This window comes from Danio rerio, chromosome 1 (assembly GCF_052040795.2).
Source record: "Danio rerio strain M-AB ecotype USA chromosome 1, GRCz13ab, whole genome shotgun sequence".
Classification (NCBI taxonomy): Eukaryota; Metazoa; Chordata; class Actinopteri; order Cypriniformes; family Danionidae; genus Danio; species Danio rerio.
The window spans coordinates 43,370,778-43,396,561 of NC_141021.1; the positions used below are offsets into that span (position 1 = coordinate 43,370,778).

Genomic DNA, 25,784 nt, shown 5'->3' on the forward strand with positions numbered 1-25,784 from the left:
ACATCAGTTCACCAAATCCTAGAAAATGTGTCCTTTTACTCACACTTACAGCATACTTGTTCCTGTATGTTTATATTTATTCGTTTTATGAGAAACAATGAACCAAGCAGGCGGTGGTAACCACTGACCATAGTAGAAATAAAATAAAAGAATCTATGGCAGTGAAAATACCATTATACTGTATCTCAGTGTACCAACATTTAATTTTTTTTTTTCAAATTTTTCTTTTTGTGATCATCAGAATGAAGAAATCCATTAAACTAGTGAAGGGTGAGCTGTCCCCTTAGGAGTATTTTTCAAAAGTGGAGTGTTCCTTTAGTGTTAGTCAAGGTCAGTGTAAAAAAAAAATGTAAAAAAAAACATTTACATGTCCACTCTTTCTCAAAATTAACCAGACTATTTTCTCCATCCTGACATTTATCAGTATTTTATTAACAGTCTCTTTGCAAGGCTTTAAGTCATACAAGTTCAAGTTAGAATAGAAATGTACTATTCAAGCAGACTAAAATGATAAAGGACATTTTAAATATAATCTTCAGCCATTTTAAGTCCCAGAGTTTCAGCAATTCTCACCTTTTATACCAAATGGAATAATAGTCATCTTGTCCTCAAAATATGAATGATCAGTTCAGTATGCTTTATATTATTCAACTGCTGGGATTGTCATAGATGAAGCACCTTTTTTATGTAATGTCTTAGATCTTGTATTGTGGTAGGAGATTTGAGTTCAGTAATATGTTTACAGAGTAAACCTGATTATTTGATTTAGTTTTTTTTTTTTTTTTTTGCTGATGACATGACCCTGTGAAAAGAATTCTTTGCGGTTGATGTATTAATTTTTTTTCTGCTGCTTTTTCAGAGCCTTTTGTTTAAAGCGTGCGACAAGAATGAGCGAACCGTAACGTGTTCAGACTAAAAAACAACTGGGCTGACTTTGATGGATAAGGGGATTCATGTTTACTGTGTTCGCTAAATAACTGCTGGAAATGCTCTCCTTTCAAAAACACAACAAAGCTATGAGTCCCTGCAATGTACAAAGACACGCAAAACTGATATCTGTCAAAATACCCACAAAGAAACAAAACACTATTTCATCTTTTTTTCTAAAGACCTCCTGAATTGAAATTTTTTATGTTGTGTACATGCTTAGTGATTTTAAAATGCTTATAGTTGGACCTTGTAAAACGTGAATTTCACATCTTAAAATTACATTTTGTTTTAATCATGTAATTCGATATAAGAGCTTGTGAAACTGGATGTGTACACATGCTCAAATAGGTTTCACCTAAAAATGTCCAAACTCAATATTTACAGTAATTCAGTTTATACAGAGAGCATGATTACAAGCAACTACAGTTGACCAATCTGTTGTACAATGTCTTGTTTTATAAATGGAAGTTAATCAGTATTAAACAATATTTCTAACAGTATTAAACTTCCCCAAGGCTCTATTTTGACCCCTTTGTTGTTTTCTGTGCATGTGCTTTCTGTAGTCTCTGTTTTTGATAAGCATTGTCTGTACTATCACTGCTATGCAGAAGACACTCAAATGTTTTGTTCGTGATGCACAAAATAGTGTCCACTCCCCCTGTGCCGTTCTTTCTGATACCAAAGCCTGGATGTCTTTGTATTTCTTAAATGATTATGAGAATAAACAGATATCATTGTGTAAAAATGAATAAGGGAATTCAACACCACTGCTGAGCATTTTCTCTTGTCAAACTGTCTCAGAAACATGATTTGAAACCACCCATTTTTCCTCCTGTCACAAACATATATTCACTGTGTCAGTTTGCTTTTCATATTATTACCAATGCTAAACCCGTGGTATGTCTCCCTAGTTTTATTTGGTTTGATCTTTATTTATTTATTTAGCTTTTTAGGTATTTTAACAGTGAACACAATGATCCCTTTAAGAATAGACAGGACAATTAAAGTTTAAATACAGTGTTGGGGGTAACACATTATAAGTAATTCATGTTACGTAATAATTTTACTTTCCAATGTAATGAGTAAAGTAATCCATTATTTTTATTTTTAAATAAGTATTTTTTTTTTTTGAGTTTTAAAAAAATTTAACTTGAGTCATTTTTTACCTTGCTTAATTGGCTTTTAAAAAATATTTTACAGAATAAAAATGATCTTAGTCAGGTTGAATCACACACTCAATGAGAGAGCATGCTGCATCATCATCAGTTCTCTTTTTTCACAGTAGTTAGTGTACTGTTCTAGTAACAGAATAACTCAGGATATTGGTATATTTTGAGTTAGAGGGGGTATCCGATATGTTAGTACTGAAGACACAACCCTTTTCACAACAAATTAGTTCACTTTAATGAACTGCTTTGACCACTTCGAACAATGGTTGCCAAACGTTTTGCTCTGTGCACTACTTTCTAATATTTGACACCTGTCAAGCACCCCTTTCTCCGATTAAACTCCACATTTTTAACTACAATAACTAAATACACATATTTTCTGTATACATGATTTTAAATTAAAATAATAAAATATGTGAATTTAATGGACAAGCTTTTATGAAGTTGACAATTTTCACAGCATCATTAAGTACAAACAAAAGTTCCTCTGGCATGTTTTTCCAACATGCCAGAGCTTCTTGGTGTTTAGCCAGAAAACCGATGGTGCAACTTTTTGGGTGAAAGCTACTGCTCCTTTGTGCCTACTTTTTTGTCTCCTGCAGTTCCTCCAATTTTCCTTAAAAAAAGCACCATACCCGCACCCCACCTATAGCTAAACAACAAATGATTGAAATCAGTTTACGTTCTCCAGGTAAAACAATTAATTTGACTAAACTCAAAAAAAAAGTTTTGTAATATTGTCATTTTTCTCTCTTTTGGGAAACGATTTACACATTTGTTAAGGTCAGCAATTTATTCAATATATAAAGCTGAATGATTTATTTTGTTTTGGGGATGTTTTTTTATCATCTTACTGCTCATTTTGTTATTAAATATTTTAAAGGTTTACCAATACAATGTATACCAACATAGGTGAATTACATGTTTGTAAATATTACTGGGGACTATATGGCTTTCTATGAGATTCAATAAGTGATTAGATTAATAACCAGTTAATAATCTGATAATTATGCACTTTTGGATGCTTACAAAAGGGCTATCCGACACCATTATATCAGCATGGAAGAGTTAGGATAAAATGAAAACTACTCTGTTTGTGTTCTTTTGAAAGAAGAAAGTCATATTCACTGAGGATGGCTTAAGGGTGAGTAAATCATAGGGCTATTTTCGTTTTGGTTGAACTATTCCTTTAAAGGGCACACATTTTACCCCTTTTACAAGATGTAAGATAAGCCTTTGGTGTCTCCAGAATGTGTCTGTAAAGTTTCAGCTCAAAATAACCATCAAATTATTTATTATATAATATAGAATGTGCCTATTTTGTTGTCTGAATACAATGCTGTTTTAGTAGCTTTTGGCTTTAAATTCAAATGAGCTGCTTCTCCCCGCTCACCATTCCCACGTGCATGTCTGCTTCCCCTGCATTATTAACAACAGTCAGTAATATAGACAAACACGGATGATGCTGGAATAAAGTCACAGTTTATTTTATGTATTTGTGGCGAAGTCTATTCAAGCCTTTCTGAAATGATGAATCCCACACAAATGCTGTTTGCGTTAGAGAATTAGATGACAATATTACTGTCTTTATTACAAACACTCTGTTTTAAATACTCTGTTATAAATGTAAATAGTTTATTGGGGTGCAGCTGATCACAGAGTTGTAACATGTTTTGATCCCAGTTTCTTTGCAAAAAATGTTTGGTGGACATGTGTATACATGTTATTATGAAGACACGGTACCTGTCAATCAATTCGTCGGGCGAATACTATTTGGATACTATATTAACGTCAGTGCATTTTAAAAAAGAGGCTTCTGTTTATATCACTCCAATATGACAGTGGACACACTATACATGCACACAGTTCTGGTCAAACAGCTTACCAAATTTGATTTTCATCATATGTGTCCTTTAAATCACATTCAATCTTATTTTAATTAGTTTAAAGGTATAGTTCACACGTATAAAATTTATTCCCCCTTGTTCAAAAGCCTGACTTTCTTTCTTTTGTTCAACACAAAGAAGATAGTTTAAATAAAACTGGAAACCAGCAACCATTGAATTTCATAATAGTTATTTTTCCTACTATGGGATTTCCGTTTTCTTCAAAAAAAAAAAAAAAAAAAAAAAAAAAAAAAAAAAAAAAAAAATATATATATATATATATATATATATATATATATATATATATATATATATATATATATATATATATGTGATAATAAATAAACTGATAAAAAAGTGATAAACACTCAAGGTTGATTAAATACGTTAGGAGTACATGTTCCATTTGGGGTAAATTTCTTGTATCTTTTCACAAATGTAAACTTTGTGAATAATATGAAGAATAATTTATAATAATAAAGAGTTTTTAAATTTATGAGAAAAATAACATCTGTTGTAAAAAACTTTACAAATGCTTTGCATTGATTTTTGTTAGCTATTATGTGTATTTTATGGTAGATATAATAAGTTTGTGTAGTTTATATTCTTGAACGAAACATTCAGTGCGTCACGCTGGCACAATGCGTAGCATGATCGCCTCACAGCAAGAAGGTCGCTGATTCAAGCCTCGGCTGGGTCAGTTGGCTTTTCTGTGTGGAGTTTGCATATTCTCCCCATGTTGGCGTTGGTTTCCTCCGGATGCTCTGGTTTTCCCCAAAGACATGCGCCATAGGGGAATTAAGTAAGCTAAATTGTCGGTGATGAGCGTGTGTAAATGAGAGTGTATAAATGTTTCCCACTGATGGTTTGCAGCTGGAAGGGCATCCGTTGTGTAAAACATATGCTTGATAAGTTGGCGGTTCATTCCGCTGTGGCGGCCCCAGATTGATAAAGGGGCTAAGAAGAAAATAAAATAAATGAATGAGTGAACGAAACATTCAATTATCACTAAATGATGTTTATTACAGACGTGATTAAAATGTAATTCTTATTTTTTTAGTTCTGACATCATATTCCATCAACACTTTATTCTATATACATTTTATTATCAAAGATTAATTTTATTTGATAATTTAGTGACTGCAGGAAAATGTTAAATGAATCCAGGACTTTATAATCTGATAGCCATTAGCAATGCATGTTGGGGAATCCTGTCCTTTAGAGCACCTAAATTATAAATTTAATTTAATACATTAATATGAATTCTAAATATTTAGGCGTACTAACTTACATGCATGTTACCCTCCAGATAATAACCCCTACTGTGTGAGCTTGCCATGGTGTCAGGAATCTCTCAAATGTGGTACAGTATGTGTGTGTGTGTGTGTGTGTGTGACTTCTATTAAGATGTTTTATGAGGACATGCATTGTGTTCTCATAATTCAAAATGCTTAAAATCATACTTTATAGGGTCTATTAATATTCAAAATTTTCCACAGGTTTCCTGTGAGGGTTAGGTTTAGGAGTATGGATAGAGTAAACCATATACTGTAATAAGCTGTTTTTATAGCATAAAATACATTACGCCTATGGAGAGTCCTCATAAACAGTATATTCAAGTATGTGTGTGTGTGTGTGTGCATTTATGTGTGTGAAGAGACTGACAAAAAGAGAGCCGGATCGGGCCATAAAGAGAGACAATGATGAGAAGAAAAGAAGCTGAATGTTGGAATTGCACTCTATATCTTCTCTCTCTGTTTCTTATTTCTTTTCATGTGTGTTTTTTTCAGATGGTGTGCCTCTGTTCATGCTGGCAGCTGCTCTGAATGTGTCCTCTAGCTCCCACTCACTCACACACACACAATCTGGAGGACCTCAGTGTGTGTACACCTCTCATGCACACACTCTCCAGGTAACCTGTCAATACCGCCTTGCTGCACGTGCACACATGCTTTCTCACATACCCACACTCAAAAAAATGTGCCATTTCTCTGCTAATTTGTTAATTGTGATAGCTGTGAGACATCAACAAGGCCGGGGTTTGAAATCTGGGCAGAAATCTCCTGATACCTTGGCAGTGTGTGCTTTGATGGATTTGGCTGAAAATGAATTGCTTATAATCATGAAAAAATGCTAAACAGTTGAATGCACTTCAATGGCTGGTCTAGAAGTGTTTGTGGAACTGGTAGATATACTAAAGTTGAATATGTGACTCTGGTTTGCATAAATAGTCCGAAGTTGCACAGGGATATTTGTAGTAATAATCAAAAATACACTGTATGTGTCAAGATTATTGATTTAATATTTTTTTTAAATATTAAAAATCTGTCGAATATTATGTAAAGATCATGTTTTATGAAGACATTTTTATTTTTCTGAGATTTGAATGATTTTTAATGTGAAATTATTTTTAAAATCTTTATTAAAATGTATTCATTCATTCATTCAATTTGAATTTAAATTAAACAAATAAAAATAAATAAATAAATAATATTAAGGAGTGACCCGGTGGCTCAGTTTTTAGCACTGTTGCCTCACAGCAAGAAGGTTGCTGGTTTGAGTCCCAGTTGGACCAGTAGGCATTGTGCGGAGTTTGTATGTTCTTTCAGTGTTCGTGTGGGTTTCCTCTGGGTGCTTCAGTTCCCCCAGAGTTCAAAGAAATGCGCCATAGGTGAATAACTTGCCTAAAAATGTAGCGTAAGTTGTGTAAAAGGGTCTGTTGTAAATATTTCTCAGAGTATGAGTAAAAAGTAGCCCTTTTAAAAGTACTCAAGAGCACTAAGTAGTGAGAATTTCGCTGTGAAAAGCTGATGTGTTTACATGTAATTTGTACAAGTGTGTAAACGTAACTTTCTGTAGTGCATTTAGTTATTGCCCAGCAGGCACACAATGACGTTAGTATTAGATTAGATTTAGGTTGTGATGTTGGTTGACCAAAATTCAATGTCTAGCCAGCATTAAAGGACAATATTATTTTGATTTCTAATAACAACGTCAAATAATGTTGAAATTTGGATGATTTTAGGTTGTGTTGGAAAGTGACCAAAATCCAACGTCATATTGACGTCAAATACTGACATTTAATCATCAGGTATGTTAACCAAAATCCAACATCTGATAGATGTCATATTGGTAATGTTCACACAATGTCAAGCTGTAACATCATTTGACATTAATATTTGGTTGATTGTAGGTTGGACGTTGCACATTGATGTCAGCCTGACGTTGAGTTCTGACGTCAACACGATTTTCATTTCCAAACAAAATGCAATGTCCCCATGATGTTGGGAGACAACCTCAATCTGATGTCGTGTTGACGTCCTGTGCCTGCTGGGTGTTTAAGGCCATTTCAGTCATAATACAGTAAATATCTGTCATCATCTTACCAGTAAATCCCGGACGTGCACGTGCATCTTCCTCTGCTGTTCCTCTGCTTGTAAAGTCATAAACAAACACATGTGATCGGTTCGTGTGATCGGGCAGGGGTATGTTTCTGAAAACCATTGTTAGCTAACTAAAGTCACAATTTTCGTCATTACAAACATAGTTAGTTGATTTAGTGTTTCCCAAATCCATCGTTCCAACAAACATTCGCAAACTGCATAGCAAACTTGTAAGTTTGCAACTACACCTCTAGAGCTGTAGCTAGAAGCATAGTTCCTGGCTGTGTTCTATTCCCAGTTATCCCCCTATGTCATATTTATTTAGAAACTTCTTACATTTAAACTTGAAATTGTTTAAAACATAGACATCAAAGTCATCTCTCTTAGGGGTAATTTGCTTTCAAAGTATTTTTACAGTTCAGTTTTTGCGATCTTCATTTTGACAATTGCGCTCCCTTTGTAGTAAACTTAGAAAACACTTATGCAATTTTGAATGCAGCCGTGTTGAAAGCTTGTGTTTCGCTGTGGTGATCCCAGAGTAATAAAGGAACTAAGCTGAAAAGAAATGTGTGAGCTTGTAGAACATTATAAGAGCAGAGGAACTATGACGTCACCTTGTAGGCTATTAGGCTGCTAGCATAAAACTGGTTTCCTCAATAAAATCGCTATAGGATTTTCCCATAGGCTTTTCGAAGATTGCAAATAATTAACTTTGTGCTCAAACACAGGTCATTACACTTACACGTTTTGTCATACCGAATATATTCACATGAAAATACAACTTTGAGCACTTTTGGATCTTAAATGCAAACACAAGAACTGCCTTTTGGATAGTTTTTACCTTGGAAATACATTTTGTTTTACTTTACGGTTGTTGTAAAAGTTTTGAAACTGTAGGTATAAATCTCTCTACATAGTACATTTACATTTACATTTACATTTAGTCATTTAGCAGACGCTTTTATCCAAAGCGACTTACAAATGAGGACAAGGAAGCAATTTACAACTATAAGAGCAACAATGAATAAGTGCTATTGGCAAGTTTCAGGTCTGTAAAGTCTAAGAAGGAAAGTATTAGTATTTTTTTTTTTTTTTGAGTATAGTTAGTTGTATATCCAGAGAGGCAATTGCAGATTAGGAAGTGAAGTGGAGACTAAATAACTGAGTTTTTAGACATTTCTTGAAAACAACGAGTGACTCTTAAATTCTGATGCAGTTAGGGAGTTCATTCCACCAATTGGGCAGATTGAACGCGAGCGTTCGGGAAAGTGATTTCTTCCCTCTTTGGGATGGAACCACGAGGTGACGTTCATTCACAGAACGCAAGTTTCTGGAGGGCATATAGATCTGCAGAAGTGAGAGCAGATAAGGAGCAAAGCCAGAAGTCGCTTTGTAGGCAAACATCAGAGCTTTGAATTTGATGCGAGCAGCAACTGGCAGCCAGTGCAAACGGATGAGCAGCAGAGTGACATGTGCTCTTTTAGGTTCATTAAAGACCACTCGTGCTGCTGCGTTCTGGAGCAGCTGAAGAGGCTTGATAGAGTTAGCTGGAAGCCCAGCTAGTAGAGAGTTGCAGTAATCCAGTTTGGAGAGAACAAGAGCTTGAACAAGGAGTTGAGCTGCATGTTCAGATAAGAAGGGTCGGATCTTGCTGATGTTATAGAGTGCAAATCTGCACGATCGAGCAGTTCTAGAAATGTGGTCAGAGAAGTTTAGTTGGTCATTAATCGTTACTCCAAGGCTTTTCACCATTTTGGATGCAGTAATGGTTGCCCCATCCATCTGGATTGAAAAGTTATGGTGTAGAGTCGGGTTGGCAGAAACTACAAGCATTTCCGTTTTTGCGAGGTTAAGCTGAAGATGATGATCTTTCATCCAGTGTGATATGTTCAACAGGCAGGCTGAGATGCGAGCTGGAAGCGAGGGATCATCAGGATGAAAAGAGAGGTATAGCTGGGTATCATCAGCATAGTGGTAGGAGAATCCATGTTTCTGGATGACTGGTCCTAGAGATGTCGTGTAGATGGAGAAGAGAAGTGGCCCAAGAATAGAGCCTTGAGGTGCCCCAGTGTTTAGATTCTGTAGGTTGGACACCTCTCCCCTCAAAGACACCCTGAATGACCTGTCAGAGTAGTATTATTGTCAGAGCAGATAGTATTATCATAACACATATTTAAATAAGTGTATCGCTCACATACACACACCCCACTTACCTTAGTAATAGACGACAGAAATGAGGTGCAAGGGACAAGTTTATCAAATGCCTGCAAGTTCCATCATGAACACAGAACAACATTCAATATTCTTTTTTTTTGTCACAAAGTACAATGAAAAGTGTAAATATTGCAGTTATGATAGAGTTAAATGTGTTCTGATGAAGAAAAAAAATGCAGAAAAATCAATTGATAAAGTTAAAATGACAGTTAATACTTGTGTATTTTATACATATTTGTTCACACATTTGCACTACTGAGGGCAGGTAAGGGACAGGCTGCACTGGTAAGCAGCATCTTCATAATATTGTTTAATTAAAATAAATGATCAACAAATTAGTCTGGCTTGACAGTCTTTACCAGTGCAGGAATTATCTACACACAATATAAACTCCGAATTAGAAAAATACTGTACAAATTATAAAATACTATTCATAAAAATACTTAAATAACAGACAAATTTATATGCCCAACGCAAGCGGGCTGCATTCCAGACCAGTTCAGCTCGTTGACGTATGATGTCTTTTTAAAGAAGGGTAAGGGATTTAAAAAATCAAGAGTGTGATGTAACTGATGTGTTTTATTTCCAAGAATAAAACGTGAAAATATCTTGAGTTTGTGTCAGCCACGAACCTTATTTAAGTGATTTAATCGAAATGCCAATTAAAAAACCTATTGACTTTGGGACGAGGAAACCGGAACTGCTAAAATGCTAACACACTTCTGAGTTTTACATATAAATTGACGTCATAGTTCCTCCACTCTATTTGGACAAAAAAATATGCCTTTTTTTCTATAAAGAAATAGTTACTCAACCCAATTTAGAGCGCCATTATGGACATTTAACTTTATAACTAACATGGTTCAAACGATGGATCTGCAACAAAGCAACTACAGTTTTGGCAATTACTCGTCACTACATTGCTCTTTTCCCAAACAATGCATCATACTGTGATAGTACAGCCTTGAGTTACTGTATGTCGTTGTTTGGGAAACAAAAATCAGCAAATACCGATCGAGTCGTGAAATGGGATTATCGACCGATACTGATCTTCGGCTGATCGATTGGAGCATCCCTTATAATGTGCTTCTTTTTTTTCAACAGTAGCCTACACTCATGCCTGCTGCAGTGTTGCAGATCTAGTTTGCCAAGACAAAGTCTAAACACATTTAGATCTAATCAATAAAGACTGTTTGTTGTCAAGATTAAAATACATATTCACTCAGTAACAGATTTTCTAGACTTTTTTTACAAGGATAATTTATGTAATTTATGTACGTGTGTGTGTTGTGTTTGGATCTAAAGGACAGTGGACTGTATGTGTGGAGAATCTAAAGTGCTGTCTGAGCTAGGAAGTAATTGGTCCCAGGGGAAGCAGGCACCTTTTCCTTTTGTGTATGTCCTCTACTTTTGTCCGACCTCTAAATGCAGTGATTCAACACTGTCTGTTCAACCTGAACTATATTCTCATCTAGTCATCTCTGACATGTTTCTATATGAATCCACCCTTACTTATATTAGCAGCTAATTGTGTGTATGATTGCACATTCCGTTAATTCAAGTTAGGCCGATTATTCTTCATCATTTTGTTCGTTAGTTGTCCTCAAATCTTAAATGTGTTTGAAGAATATGTTGATGATACTGTGAGTTGGACAGCAGAGAGCTGTTTGGACTTTGTGGAACGGAATTTGTACCTCTGTTTGTTGAGAGCAGCTGTTGTTTTTTAATTGTATTTGTTCCCTGATGCATGAAGGATTCCCTGTCCATTCAGCGACTACAGGCCATTTGTAAGCTTGATTGCATTAAACATTTCATTTTTTTTTTTTGTACGTTTTCAGATGTTTATTGACTCTAACAAACACTTACCTACTTAAAAAATGTCACCATTAAAAATGCTCTCCTAAATGTCAAGGGGCTCAGTCATGGGCTTTTATTAGGAATATGCCAGCTTATTGATGCTGCTGTCCTGGTAAATCTTCAGCAGACTGAGTCAATAGTTCATCAGTTATTCACAGCACAGCAACTCTTTCTATTCTTCCAGTTAAGAAACCCATACATTGCACTTATGCCTTTAATAAAGACAATTAATTCAGTTACTTTTTGAGACTGATTTTTAAATGCCATTCTTGAATAGAAAAATAGTTATGACATTAAATGGAAACATAATGTTACTATAGGTTTAATGTCTTATCTGATGTGCTTCAATAAAAATGTATATATATATATATATATATATATATATATATATATATATATATATATATATATATATATATAATGAGGGGTCGCCACAGCAGAAGAAACCGCCAACTTATCCAGCATATGTTTTACACAGCAGACATGGTCAAGACGAACTGCTGCAGTTCAAACCAAGCATCAGAATGGGGAAAAAAAGGTGATTAAAGTGACTTTGAACATGGCATGGTTATTAGTGCCAGACGGCTGATCTGAGTATTTCAGAAACTGCTGATCTACTGGGGTTTTCATGCACAACCATCTCTTGGCTAAACAGAGAATGGTCCGAATAAGAGAAAATATCCAATGAGCGGCAGTTCTGTGGCTGCAAATGCCTTGTTGATGCCAGAGGTCAGATGAGAATGATAAGACTGGTTGCAGCTGAAAGGCAACAGTAACTCAAATAACCACTGGTTACAACCTTGGAATGCAGAAGAGCGTCTCTGAAAGCACAACACGTCCAACCTTGAGGCAGATGGGCTACAGCAGCAGAAAACCACACCGTGTGCCACTCCTATCAACTAAGAACAGGAAATTGAGGCTACAATTCACACATTCTCACCAAAATTGGACAATATAAGATTAGAAAAACCTTGTCTGGTCTGATGAGTCTCGATTTCTGCTCTGATATTTGGATGGTAGGGTCAGAATTTGTCATCAACAACATGAAAGCATGCATGAAAGCATGCATCCACCCTGCCTTGTATCAAAGGTTCAGGCTGGTGGTGGTGGTGTAATGGTGTGGGGGATATTTTCTTGGCACACTTTGGGCCCATTAGTACCAATTGAGCATCGTGTCAAAAGCCACGGCCTACCTAAATATTGTTACTGACCAAGTTTATCTCTTTATGACCACAGTGTACCCATCTTCTGATGGCTACTTCCAGCATGGTAACGAAAAGGATCATTGTTGTAATCTCCGTAGGAGACATTGTAAGTCCCAGTTACACCTAATATTGTAACATTTGCGTGGTTAACTAAGCATCAAAAATATAAAAAAAAAAACTATTTCTGTATATATTGTTTAAATTGTCAATGCATTTGCAGTTATCTGAGTATTCAAAACATAGTTTAAGACACCCGAGTCCACCTGAAAGAGGTGTTCTTGGGTATGGTTCGTGCAAACTCTGGTTAGAATCTGATAGGAATGCAATTGTAGCAAATAAGAGAAGTGAACCACCAACTGTACAACAAACTTTAGTTTTTATAACGTTTATTCTTGTGTGTATGTCTGTGTATCACCTACACTCTCAGAAATAAAGGTATGCAAGCTGTCACTGGGGTGGTACCTTATCAAAAGGTACACATTTGTACTTAAAGGGTCCATACTGGTACCTCAAAAGTATATATTAGTACCTGAAAAAATTTAGGAGAAACACATTTGTACTTTTTAGGTTCTAATATGTACCCTTAAGGTATTAATATGGACCCTTTAGGTACAAACATGTACCTTTTGAAAAGGTACCACCCCAGTGACAGCTCGCATACTTTAATTTCTGAGAGTGTACCTTGGTGACAAGAGGGACTGACCCAGTGCTAACAGTGATAATGTCGGCTTGTCTTCACCAAAAACGACTTCTGCAGACATCACATGATGTTCTGAACATTTATAATATTTTGCAGCAGACAGACATAAGTGGCTCTCTGGGGTAACAAAACCAAAAGATTCCATAAAAGCAGAATGACTGTGATATGCGGACGTACATCTCCATTTGTTTTCATGGCCATCACCTATCAACAGTTTGACAAAACAACAACTAGATGAAGCAAGTGTACAGGGGTTCAGAAAAAAAAAAAACTGTGTGAACACAAACCAGCCAAGGGGGACAATCCAACTTGGGTTCAGACCAGGTATTTGGACCGTGTAAAAGCACCCTATAGATACACTAATAATTCACAATGCTAATTTTAAAAATGTCTCATGATAAAGTCTGCCTCCAATCATACCATAATGGCATTACATCCTCTCATGGGACTTTTCCCCATTTGTTCTCAAATACCCACCAAACCAACATTATATTTACTTGCACAGTTACATAGGGTCAGTAGAATGTCTATTGGCAACCATGAAAACACAGTCTACTATGTTTCTAATGATTATTTGTCCTGTAAGTGATAAATGTAACCAACAGTGAACAGTGAGCTATCAAAATTGTTAACTTTGTGTATTACCAAAACAGTCATGTAATGAGCTGCAGTATTTTATCAAAGAAAAATCACCCTTGACTATTCAGTAAACACCTGTTCGAACTGCTTTAAAACACCAAACCCAGAGGCGGCTGAGTATGTTTGTGCTGCAGTCACTTTGATAGGTGTTTTATCAGGTTATAAAATCTCCGCTGTCTTTCTGTTGCTCGCCGAGAGCTGTTTGTACTTCCCTCGGGTAATAACAGATAAACGTCTTCTTCATATAAACTTGTGGAGAGATTGAGACCTGGCCCCTACCCTGCAAGTTCCCCAATAAAACTTGATCAAATTCATGCTCGTTTTTTGGCAATCAAATCGCTAGCCAGGCTTGTGTTAATTGTATTGACCTTTGGATAATGTCATTGCTATTGAACACTATGAAAAGGTCCCCAAATCAAATCTCAGAAGAGCTCAGCAAATAGGAATGAGAGGAAAAAGATCCAAAGGGGCTTTTCACTCTGCCATGCTATCACTGGCAAAGCTCTAGTATATTTCACAATTTTCTATATGCTCTGTGAGAACTAAAATATTCATTCATAACTCCAACATCACTGAAGTGCCTGTTGGCATTTTACTTTACTTTATTACTTAAAAACAGAATTACCAACAGTTTGCAATGATGCAATAGAAGATTTTTTCTTTTGGCTCCTCAAAGCCTATTTTAGTGAATAGGTTTCGAAATTCTATTTGTTTCTTTGTGTTTTCTTTAATAATACAGAGTGAAGTGAAATGTAGATATTCAAAAAATGAAGGATTTCCAAAAATGAATTTCTGCCATCATTTACTAATAATAATAATAATTAGTACTACTACTACTACTACTACTACTAATAATAATAATAATAATAATAATAATAATAATAATGATAATAATAATAATTTTTATTAACCACAGAGAGTCAGGAGCTCAGTTTAATGTCTTATCCGAAAGAGGGCACTCACTGAGCAGTATAGAGTCCCCAGCTATATACTGGGGCCTTAGGACCAACACATCTCATAGGTTTAGCGCCACATGCTGACCTCACTAACATCACTTATCCTCGACTAGTTCCAACTGTGTTTGAGTTTCTGTATTCAGTTGAAAACAAGAGATCAACAGAATACACCAGCAGCAGACATTTGTTTCCATAGTGTTTTTTGTTTCTATTACGTACAGTTAGGTTCATAAATATTTGGACATCAACACAATTCTAACGTTTTTTGCTCAGTACACCAACACAATCGATTTAAAATAAAATGAATGATGGGATTTAACTGCAGAATGTCAGCTTTAATTTGAGAGTATTTACATCCAAATCAGGGGATTGTTATAAGAATTACAACGGTTTGCATATGTATAGAGCCAAAAATGTTAGAATTGTGTCCAAATATTTATGGACTTAACTGTATGTCAGTGGCTGCTGGATTGCAACATTCTTCGGAATATCTTGTTTTGTGCTCAAGAGAAGAATGAAATTCACCAAAATTCAGAACCACTGATTTTAAGTAAATAGTAAGGAAATTTCTGTTATTGGATAAACTATCCTTTTAGTGGCTGATCTTTAAGGGCACAGTAAAGAAGGTTAAACATTTGTGTTATAGACTACTGTTGACTTTAAGTCAGGAGTTTTCAATGTTGACTTTAAGTCATGAGTTTTCTTTGTTGATTATAATGAGGATATTCAGGTTTTGTCCTTGCAGTGTAGACACCTTGTTAAAGTTTGTTTATGCACTGAGCAAATATTCACCTGCACAAAAATGTGCACCAAGAATAAAGCTTTAATTATATAAATGCGTTGAGTCCTATTTACACAAGGAACATATCTTGTCAAACTACAAAACAATGTGTGGGCTGTTGTTTTCTTCTTCATTTGGCAGCACAAATTCAACAAGCAATATAGAAGAGCTGCAACCAAAATCTGTATAGTAAGTAGAAAACAATAGAGGCTGTGACAAAAGAAGTATATGAACTAGGGTTGCACAATATAGAAAAAATCTGATATTAAAATATTTTATTTTTCTATATTAAAATATAGAAAAATACCTAGGGAGTAAAAAATAAATATAGGGAGTCTAACAGTATTCAGGGACAGAAATTGATTAATCATAATGCAAAAAATGCTTTTCTTACTTTGCTTTGTCTCGTTTCCAGTCCAGATATCTAATAATTCTTAGATCAAATAACAATATTGTTTTGTTTTCAACTTCAGAACAAAAAATAAAGTTTTTTTTTTCTTAAAACAAGCTAAATTATCTACCAGTGGAAAAATTCTAAAGAATTTTTATATATTTATTTACATAAATCATATAAATTCCATATAAGTAGAGTAATTTACAGTAACACAATTCTGTAGCTCCTGTCATCTATAATCCAGACTCAACATTGCATTTCTTACCATGTGACTATTGCACACAAAGTCATATCAATGATATTGTGCAGCCCTGGTATGTATTCACAATTTAATTGACACTGAAAGATTACAGGACAGTAACAACATGACAAATTATTTCATTTGTCATTTCACAAGTTATAACCTATACGTTTACTAAAGTGCCATTATTGCTTTTGCTTTTTCATCTATATGTAAAAATTTGTGATTTGGAATTTGTGATTGAAGAGCATTGACTTTTAGCAACACTTCATCAATGGAATCAATCACAAATAATGTGTTCGTTCAATACACAAGTCTATAATCATAATCGTACCAAACATGTAAATGTGAATTTTAGGAATTGGAAGCTGAATTTTTTCAGCTATCCTGATTTTTGATTGATAAACTATGTCTTAAGTTTGTAATTTCATGTGTAGACACATAAAACAGTAATTTATTTAAACCCCTATTAAACTTTATTAGGTTTTTAGAATCTGCTTGCACATTTCCAAGATATAGTAAGTCCATTTTATATGCATATTGCATGCATTTAACATATAAAACCATATAGGCAATAGAATACAAGATAGTTTTAAATAAGAAAAAATGCAATCAATATGGCTGCTCTAGCGGAAAAAAGCTCTGCCTTCTAGAAAAAGAGCCAATCATTGATCGACATAATGTACAGTTGTAAATTACCCCAGAAGACCAGCATTTGTTGCTTCCCCATTCAAAGAGACAGTTGGAACTGCACCCGAGAGGCATTTCAAAGATGGCCACTGAGTGAAATGACTTGCCTTTAAGGAACTTTGATAAACCTTTTTCTTAGCTGTCACAAAAGCAATTACTTACCTGTATGAGATTAGATTATGATTTTAGATTTGCAGGCGCAAACTTTTCATTCATGTGTCTTCAACTGCAGCTCTATATTCCATATGTCTCTGAAAAAGCTATTATAATAAAGGCATACTCAGAAATTATTATTTCATTTTTTTTATTAGCAATAGGGCAGATTTAAATTGATGCCAAGTTTCAGTTTAATGTATTTTAATAATTTTCATCAAAAAATATTTGCTGAGGTTTGTTCACTGATATCTTGCTGAGACCATTTATATCAAGAATTATAATTTTAATGTTTGCTTTAAACTCATGAAAACTATATTAGCATAAACACCAACTAATTTAAGCTTTAATAGGAATTTCATAACAGTTTTGTGTCTTTAAATACTCGGGTGTTTTTTTTTATCTTATCAATGATAACCAACAACCTACTTGCTTAAGGCGGCTGAGCCACCGTGCCACTCTGATTCTAATACAACTACAAACTACAAAATACACCAGTAATGACACAGTAAGGAGTAGGAGTTCAGGTACGAAATCCTTTAAGTTATGTATGAATATTTCTTCTAAACTGAACACTTTTGTTTCAGGCTTCTGTGTGTGGGTTCAGTAATTTCACTTTTACTGCATAGAATAGGTTTTTTGTCATTGCTTTTACAATGAAAAAAAACTGAACATAAGCACAGGAGGCTGAAAAAAAGCTAATTTTAGATTTCAGACTTCAGATGACACTTAGAGGTTTTTGTTTTTGAACTCTTCCTTTGTTACTGTGTCATTACTGGTGTAGTTTTGGTGTGGATTTTTATTTTTAAATAACTATAATTTGTATTAGAATCAGAGTGGCATGGCGGCTTAGTGGTTAGCACTGTCGCCTCACAGCAAGAGGGGTGTTGGGCCAGTTGGCATTTCTGTGTGGAGTTTGCATGTTCTCCTCGTGTTTGCGTGAGTTTTTCCTGGGTGCTCCCCACAGTCCAAAGAAACAGGCTGTAGGTGAATTGGGTAAACATTGAAATTGCCCATAGTTTATGTGTGTGAATGAGTGTGAATGGGTCTTTCCCAGTGCTGGGTTGCAGTTGGAAGGGCATACAATGCAAAAAAAAAATTCTGGATAAGTTGGCGGTTCCTTCTGCTGTGGCGACCGCTTATTAATAAAGGGACTAAGCCGAAAGAAAATGAATTAATGAATGTATTAGAATTAGTACTCAAATTATTACTGAAACTGACCTGATTAATCTATACAAAAAACATAATGGCCTAAATAAAGTACATACAAATTATATACATCATTTAATCTTTTTAATTTTATAAATTGTTATTATAAGGCTATAAATTATTGCATAGATCTACTGATACCAAGTAAGCAGCACACAGAAAGCTGCCATTGTTTCTGCTTCCTGATTTATCCGCTTTTTATTTTGTGTTGCAGTGTGTTGACTATCTTACTCTTCTCTGTAGTATTTTTTAGGCAACAATATTAATAATTTTGTGTTTTGCGATTTACATTGCATTGTTCTGCTCTCCACTGTGAATAGGCCTTTAGTCTGACACATTTTAGTCATTTTTTTATTCTACTGCACACATGCGGCAGCAGAGATGAAGTTCTAATGGCTCTGTTGTTAATTAATTCTTGTGTGATTAAACTGCTCAGCGGAAGATTAATGGATGGATGATCGCCGGTCCTCAGAGGGTGCATAAGCTATCAGTGTTCTTGTACAGAACAAAAGCAGGCAAAAGAAACTAAGCAATCTGCAAACCCTGATAACTCAATAAGTTAAATAGCATGTTTCTCTTTCTCTCCATTTCTCTCTTATGCTTTCTGTCCTTAAGTAAAATTCATGCATATTGTAATATTCACAGATATTCATCTTTCGATTTATTTTTTTTCCACCTCCACTTATTTTCCTCCTACATTATCCTCGTTTCTGCATCATTCTTTGTCCCCTAAATTCCACCTTTCTTCTTTTAAAACAATTGATATTGTTTCCTCTCCCACTTCCTTCCTCCCTCCTTAGTTTTGAGAGTGAACAGTAAAGTTAAAATAAGAAGTCAATTATAGCTTTTTACCATGTGGCTATCAGGGAAAAAAAACGAGCAGTTAATTATGCTTAATTATGTTTGATACAAAGCAGAATGTAGTCAGATACATTGTAGGCGAAAGAGAATAAAAGAACAGAGAAGGACTGACGCAAAGGGACATTTTTCTGTTTCTGACAGTAATGGCGAAGATGGCACTTTTCTCCATCTCCTGCTGATTTAATGGGCTTTAATTTTTCCCTCATTCACTTTGTTGAAGAGATGACAGTGATGATGGAGTGATATGATTCTGTGAAAAGAAAAGAGCATGTCCTTTATGTGGAAAAGAGAGATTTAAAGCCCTTTTTGTTTAAAATAATAATAATAAACCTCTTTAAAAATTATATTTTATTAAGCAATTGGGTTACAATAATCTGAGTAGAAAGTCATATTGGTGGCATAAGAAAAGCGGTTTGTTTTTAATTAAATGGTCACACTTTACAGTAATGGTCCATTTCCACTGAGTGGTACAGTACGGTACGAGTTGGCATGGGTCACCTTTATCAGGCTTTTGCTTCCACTGTTAAAAGGTTACCAATGGTGTCCTTTTGGTGGGCATCGTGTACGACAAAGTTTCAGTCAACATCATTCTCGCTCGGGAAAATGTTTATAGCAAAGCTGTACAGGTCGTTCACATATCATATGAGAAACAGATGCTTTACAAACACAAAACAGATGCTTTACACATAAATACTTGTGTGAAAATGTTCATTACTAACCTTTCTACTGTATGAACATTTTTTGATATGGGCCATAAGGTTTCACTAGTTAATATATTTACTAACATGAACTAATTAAAAACAATACTTGTTCAGCATTTATTAATTATAGTTTAAAATTTACTGACCCATTATTAACTTTCAAATTCATGCATGTTAATGTTAGTTAATGCACCGTGAGTTAACATAAACTAATAATTAACAACATTATTTCATTTACTAATGTGAACAAAAACTGTAATAAATGTGTTGTTTATTTTTGTTGGTGTTAGTAATGGCATTAAATAACATTAACTATAGAATCTAATTGTAAAGTGTTAACGATTAAATTATTTTAACATCAAATGAGCAACCAGTAAATTACTTATGTTATTGGAAACTTTCAATCTTAATAAATAAATATAAATTAACCATGAGTTAAAGAGCAACTATTATAGATTAAAAATGGTCATAATTTGGTTTTAAGGGTCTCCAACAACAGGCTGATATGCATGCAAAGTCAGCGATTCATTTGTTCCCAAACCCCTCCTTAACTTGAAGATAATCTGCGCTAATTGGACCGATGACAGCCTGTTGCAATTGGTCGAGAGTTTTCAGCGCGAGCCCAGCATGCTTTATTAACAATATTGAGATAGTCAGAGTGCATAGTGCATGTGTGAGCACACCTGCCAACACTCCTGTTTTTCCTGGTAGTCTCCCGTTTTTCAGATCCATCTCCAGCCACCCACCCATTTTGTTATTTATCCCGGAAAACTCTCGCAATTTCAACTCTGTTGTATGCGTGTACATTCCAGAAGCACTAGAACAGCACAAGGCAGGGCTATAATGCTGAGGTATTTTTGCAAAAATAAACCTCAACTTTACAGTTTCATCTTTGGGTAGAGAAAATAACACTAACTCTCCCTCACACTTTCAATAATATCCAGCTGAGCACAGCATGACTTGATTCAACTGGCGTCTGCTACAGTGTGTCTAGCCCCTTTTTCCTTGCTACTGTGTTAGTGGGCGGGGCTGGTTTAAATTTTCCCGGGTTTACGAGCACAACAACTGGGCGGGGCTTAAGTTTTGTATCAACGTCAAACCGAAACGGTTAAAGACTCATCATCAAGAAGATTCATTTGAAGTACTAGTCGACTCTTTTATAAATGAATCAATAGTTTTAAACACTGTGCACTTTCAGATTTAAGCCTTAGCTGGATATTTCAATTCACAGTAACAGCTGTGTTACGCACTACATGGAAGGTCATTCTTAAAACCCCAAAATAGGGGCTCTTTAGATGCACAAAACCAAAACCTACAGTCGTTGCTTAAGTTATAGAGAAAGGTTGTTCTATGATAAAAAAACCTGTGAAAGAAAGAGAAATAAGAGGGGAAAAATAATAAAGGCTGATCCATTGCTGAGGTAAAAACGCATTGCTAATAATAACTTTAATGCAGTAATAATGCAGCCATGCATTTTTGTTAATTGTTTTTATTGGATTCTGTCAAAATAATTACTATAGCTTTTCTATAAATTAGCACTGTTCTGCTGCAGCTAATTGTCTAATTGTAAATGAGCACACCCCATTTTAAAAATTAATATTTTTATCCATTTCTCAGTGAATATGGGTAATATATTTTGATTCATTTGACCAAAACAGATTTATTAAACAGATATATTTATTAAAATAATATTTTGGTCACAGAATATCTTTAGAAATGGAAACATATTACACATAAATTCAAATATTGCAAAAAAGAAAATTCTACAAAATTTTATATGTTTTTTGTTTCTCTTGATTTTTGCTATTTTTTATATTTTATTGAAATTATATTTAATATTTTTCACCAACATACACATTTGGGCTGCTAATTTTTGAACCATAATTGTAATTTATTTTGCTAGATTAGCTCCAGATTTGGTTTCAACACTGACTAAACTAATGAATATGCACAAATATAATAATGTAAAGTGTCCCATAGAAAATATTAATTTAAATGAGAAATTTGTGGGGGGTGTATATGCATATATGCTGAGCACTGTACCACCAGTCAAATCATTCTTTCTGTTTATAGAGCTATATCGAGCTGCAGCTTATTTCCTAGCAGCCTTTTATTGATCTATGTATTCAATTATTTAGTTAGCCTAGTTAGTCAGTAGGAAGTAGTTAGTAAAATGCCACTTAATAAAAGGTTGGAAGCAAAACATAACTATAAAAAAACAAATTAAAAAGATAAAATATTAAAATTAAAAAGATAAAAATACTCTTGGAAGAATGTTAAATGTATAGGGTGATTTTAAAATACATTTGGGGTCAAATAAAAAAGAACAATCTAAGTATGTAAAGAATTCTATTCTATCATGTGCCTTAAAAGCAATAAAATCTTTTCACAACATAATAGTAGCGCAGACTCCACTTAATCTACAGGATACAATGAATTCGGATGACTCCAGAATTAATCAAAAAGGTTAACATTTATTTTCCAGAGGAAAGCCAATTACAGAATTAAACAATAAAAGCCTATTCAGGAGTAAATGCACAACGTCCATTACTTAAAGATAAATCTAAGCGTATATGGAAATTCAAATTATACATATTGTTGAACTTAAGAGCTTTTCACTACGGGCCAGTCTGGATACAAACTTGACCCCGAGACATTTCGTCCTTCTCTTTAAATAGATTATGAAAGCAATGAATGGTTATTTTGTCAAAGTTAAGCAGTGACTTAAAGATTTGCTCATCTGTTGGGATTTAATCATAACTTATCAAAAATTTTGAACAAAACCTTGTTACCAGTCACACCTGAGTATTTATCAATACCTGACAGGAAGGAAAGTTTTCAGAGATATGGGTAAATATCCAGAAATTTTCCAGAATGACATTAACAGTGAATTGAAAACAGCGCTGTTCACACAGGCAAGGACGTTCTGGAATGTTTCCAGAAAAGACTATTCACACATCCATTCCAAAATACAGATAAATTCTGACATCCTTAACCAGAAATGACCTCTACTGTCTAAGGCTGCACTTGTATTTGTAAACATAGAAGGGGTCAGGCTTTTGCTGATGGTTTTACTTTTATGTAAAGCTTTAGCATTCATGCTGCTGCTTTGTCCCAGAGACATCCAAAGGCAGTAGCGTGAACCGCAGCTAAATGTTTGCTACATTACAAATTCTGTGGATGGATCAGTATTGTAAAGAACTTTGATGAAAACATATGGAGAAACACTTTTGCATGTCGAGATATTATATGCGTGTGCAGGCAATCACTGGAGCACTCCTTCACTTCACCTGCACACGCGTCAAGCAACTGAAGCAGAGCTTGAAGGTAAACAAACAGCAGTTTATCATAAGCATTTTATCAATAATTTTTTACACAGTTGGCATTAAGAAGAAACAGAAACATTCTCTGACTATCATACAGCAGCAAAATATGTCTGGAAAAATATTTAAAGGCTTTTATTTTCATAAACAGTGTGGATGGGAGTGTGTCTGAATGTTCTTACTGGCTGGAGTAGACCTCTCCCGTCAGCTTGTTCTAAACGTGAATGCACTCTTTCAGGAAATTTTCCTTCTGCATTCTCACAGAGCAGCATTCATGCAAATTACCGGTAATGTTACAACTTCTCTTTGAGGAAAATTGCCGGAAGGAATTTACCGGTATTTTTAAAAAAGGTCTGTTCACACACAGTCCCGTTTCAGAAAATTGCCAGTAATTCTGGAAAGGTCTGTATGTGTGAAGGAGGCTAAATTATATCCTGGGCCTTTTTCTTCAGATTCCAGAGTTATTGTTGTTTTTAATAGGGCGCATTTCAATTCTGAGTAAAACCCATTCCTTCATTTTTTAGTGAGAGAAACAATAAAAAATATGTGTGTTAATTAGTTACTAAATAATAATTAGTTAAAGCCACAATTTTTGTTTTTTACAATACACATCCTCATTGCTGACTTTTTCTCTTACCCGAACAGCTTTTTTGTAGTAAAAATGTAAAAATGAAATGCCAGTTGATTTATTTTTGTTCCTTATTTGACATTCCCCCTGCAAGCACTGACATGCTTATATACAACATGCTGTGTTTCTGTGACTGTCCAAAGCATTTGTACATGAGGCTCGCAATTGGCAGTTAGCAGGGCTCGAATTGGTGATTCCGGCATGGGAGGCTGGTGCTCTAATGAGGAGGCCAAATCCCACAGCCTCAAGCGTCTATCACCAGAGCACCTCTTGAGATCAGTGGAGTGAGGTTTAACCTGCACAGCACTGACCTTTGTTACACTCTCACTGCTGAACCTCACTGCCATCCGGGTCACGGCACCACTATAACCTTTCCAGTTGAATACCTACCCACGTACCATGAGGGTGGCATGAATTGACAATACCAGCATGGAATGTTGGTGCTTTAACAATGAGGTAAAGACCACAACCTCTAACATCTGTCACTAGAGCAGTTCTTTCGATCAAGGTAATGAGGTTTATCCGTGTGCTGTAGCACTCAGTATAGCTGACCTGCATCACACATCTAGATGTATTACTTTAAAGAGGACCTATTATGCAATAAATCACTTTTATAAAGGGTTTAAACACAGTTGAGAAACGGCTTCCAGGTCCAAGTGCTATGTCAAACTGTGTGGGGAGACACAACAACTAGTAATAACAAACTTTACAAAGCAATGTGATACAAATTACAATCGCAATATATGTATTTCCATGTCTAATATCTGATTGCCAAAAAGTGATACATTTTTTATAAATTCTTAAAATTTTGGTATTTGTCATGCAGCAAGCCCAGAGAATGATGTGTACACTGTCATCATACATAAAATCTAATTTAATGTGTGATACGACTAAAAAGGGGTCATAAACAAATATTTTCTCAATTCAGATGGGTAGCTGCTTGGACCTGGAAACAGTATTCCATTTACGTCACCGATACGTCATGACTTAACAAGCAGATAACCAGCTTCTAATGGTAAAAATAATTTATTATTATTATTTTTTTAATCACACTTAAAACAACCTGCAAAACACTTTGATTGGCATTCTATTAATGATAATCTCTCTTTCAATTAGCATAGGATGTTAGTCTTGTTTTTAAACCTGCCACTATGCTTACACATAGGCACTTGTAGCTCCGCCCTCTTTTGACAAAAATCTTATTTTAATTTAAAGCGACAGTCACCAAAATGGCACAATTAGCAAAAAAGCCTAAAGGGACAAATAATAAACATTATCTGTTTGTTTTGTTTTGTTTTTTTGAGCTGAAACTTCACATACACACTCTAGGGAAATCATAAAATTATTTTACACCTTGTAAAAAGGAGCGTATTAGGTCCCCTTTAACAAGCATTGTTTTAAACTGCCTTACCTGTCAACCCTCCTATTTTTCTCGGGATTTTCACGTATTTTACAATTCTATTTTGTTATCAGCCCATAAAGTTAATTTCCCATATCTCTTCCATATTTTCAATCTTTCTATGAAGGGTGGCAATAAACATCTAAGGGCCGATCCTCATATGAAGACTATACCCCTGATTTGAAGTGGAGTGAAAGTGGGCACTCGGGCTTTTGGGTGCGTGTTTGAACAGACATATACACGTAGTAATAATAATAAAAATAACATCTAAACATGTTGATCTTGGTGGTGTAACACTGGGAGTGACACAGACAACGGAGTTTGGATCCACTTGCAGGTTTATTCGAATAGTCAGGCAAGCATTGGTCAATATGGGTGCAAACGTGTATAAAGGCAATCCAGAAATGTAAGCAAAATAACAGCCGAGAGGTCGTAAGGCAGGTGGCAGACAGGACAAACGGCTAA

The 25,784-nt window shown here is 35.0% G+C and overlaps 1 protein-coding gene across 19 annotated transcripts in view; it reads left to right on the forward strand.

The window, feature by feature from the left end:
• The window catches only part of LOC147837446 (uncharacterized), a 287,795-nt gene that overhangs the window by 210,085 nt on the left and 51,926 nt on the right, over positions 1-25,784 (forward strand). For 17 of the 19 annotated variants that reach the window (XR_015476787.1, XR_015476790.1, XR_015476783.1 and 14 more), the window contains one exon: positions 5,776-5,897. Coding sequence is in view for 5 of the 19 variants with exons in the window: in XM_087237470.1 (XP_087093596.1) it covers positions 5,776-5,897 (122 nt within the window). In the remaining 14 variants the exon portion in view is untranslated. Of the gene's footprint in view, positions 1-5,775; positions 5,940-25,784 lie in introns of those variants that run through there. The other 2 variants (XM_087237468.1, XM_087237467.1) reach the window with 2 other exon arrangements.